Below are 1677 nucleotides of genomic sequence, written 5' to 3' on the forward strand. Positions count from 1 at the left end.
TGTAATATAATCCAGTGGATTTTTTCCCCTTCCCCCCTAATGTAATAACAGGGCCATGATGGGGGCGGTTGGTAAAGATAATGGCTCTTCTTTTTTTTTTTTTTTTTTTTTTTTTTTTTTGCTTCTCTCTCTTCTTTCCCACGGAAGGTCCAGATGGAGTTTCGGAAATGCTGGGAGCGCTGGAGGCTGGAGCACTTGAACATCCAGAGGGACAGCAGCATGAAGCCCCTCAAGTGTCCCACCAGCAGCGTCAGCAGTGGGGCCACGGTAGGCAGCAGCGTGTATGCGGCCACCTGCCAGACTTCCTACAGCTGAGCCCCAGTGCCGCTCCTCCTGTGGTCCTTGCTTCTGACTGGGTGGCCATCCCAGGTGGGAGAGACCCTGGGGATAGGAAAGGTGAGGGGCACAGGCACACACCACACACACACACACACACACACACACATACACCATGCTTTCTTTCTCCAAACCTATGAGGCAGGCAAGTGGGCAGTGCCTCCTGGGACCTAGACACATGTCCTCCAAGGAGAACAGCCTGCTAATTTAATCACCGTGGCAGGAAGAGAGGAAGAAACAATTGCTACTAAAATGAAGAGGACTTCTTCCTGTTAAAGCCGCAAGGCCCTTGGGGTTCCCTTGGACAGAACAGCACATCAACCCGGACTCACACTCAAGGGCAATTGCTGATGGGTGGAACTGGGGCTTCCGAGAAGAGGCCATGAGAAACCCGCATCAGCTTTCCTCCCTACAAGAGGCTTTCTCTGTGCATCTGGATTGCTGCCGTCCCCCCATCTGCCTGTTTCGTTTTGTTGCAGTCATACCATGCAGCTCTCTCTGGAAGGGTCTGTGAATGGTGTTGAGGATAAGCGTTGAGGATATGACGCTCAGAGGTAGTCTTTGCCTGGCCCTTTAAGCCACTTTGCCCTTGGCCTCTGCAGTTTCTAGGGTACTAGGGCAGGTCCCACGGTGAGAAGCCCAGATGTGGGGTGTGGACCCTCAGTTCTGTTGGAAAGATGCTCAGATACCCTCTAGGGTTCATCTAAAGGATCCCCTAGGGGTTGCTGCTGACACGAATGAATCTAGAGAACCAAGGGATCCATTGCCACCACACCTCCACCTCATCTGTGACCAGAGTCTATGACTTGGGTGAGAATTGGGGTGCATCCTCTGACTTCAGAGGCTGTGACCCAGAAGAACGCTTCCACTGAAGCTACCCCCCTCCGCCTTTGAAGTCCTCCCACTCTGAACATATATAGACTTTATCCCTTTTTCCCTTTGTGTCTATTCAAACATGTAATTCTGATTTCTCTCACCCAATGGAAGAACTAGACCATGGCTGTTGTTATGTTTGAGGGAGTCGGGGGAAAGTGATTGATTTGATTCCCCTACTGTTGTTAATAAGTAATGTCTGTCCCACCTCCAGACTCCTCCCACACATAATGAACAGCAGATAAAGCAGGATGGGGGGAATATATCACACGTGCCCCCCTCCAGCCATGGTGAGAAGGCTGGCAGGAGACAGCGCTGCAAAGGCTGCCTTCCTGGGGATGTAGGCAGTGGCTTTCTAGAGGACAAGAAAGAGTCCAGAGCTGGAAAAAAATCCTAGTTGTCTCAACTTCTTTTGCGGTTGGGGTTGGGGTGGCTTTAAATATATTCTCTCATGAGGCTGATCTCTCC

General features: G+C 51.0%; 1 protein-coding gene across 1 annotated transcript in view; it reads left to right on the top strand.

Moving 5' to 3' along the window:
* The window catches only part of Glp1r (glucagon like peptide 1 receptor), a 36495-nt gene extending 34893 nt beyond the window's left edge, over positions 1 to 1602 (top strand). The window contains exon 13 of the mRNA XM_021221489.2: positions 148 to 1602. Coding sequence (XP_021077148.1) covers positions 148 to 315 — 168 coding nt within the window. The 3' untranslated portion in view covers positions 316 to 1602. The remainder of the gene's footprint in view (positions 1 to 147) is intronic.
* Positions 1603 to 1677: the final 75 nt, after the last annotated feature.

The sequence above is a fragment of the Mus pahari genome, chromosome 21 (genome assembly GCF_900095145.1).
Source record: "Mus pahari chromosome 21, PAHARI_EIJ_v1.1, whole genome shotgun sequence".
NCBI classification, from domain to species: Eukaryota; Metazoa; Chordata; class Mammalia; order Rodentia; family Muridae; genus Mus; species Mus pahari.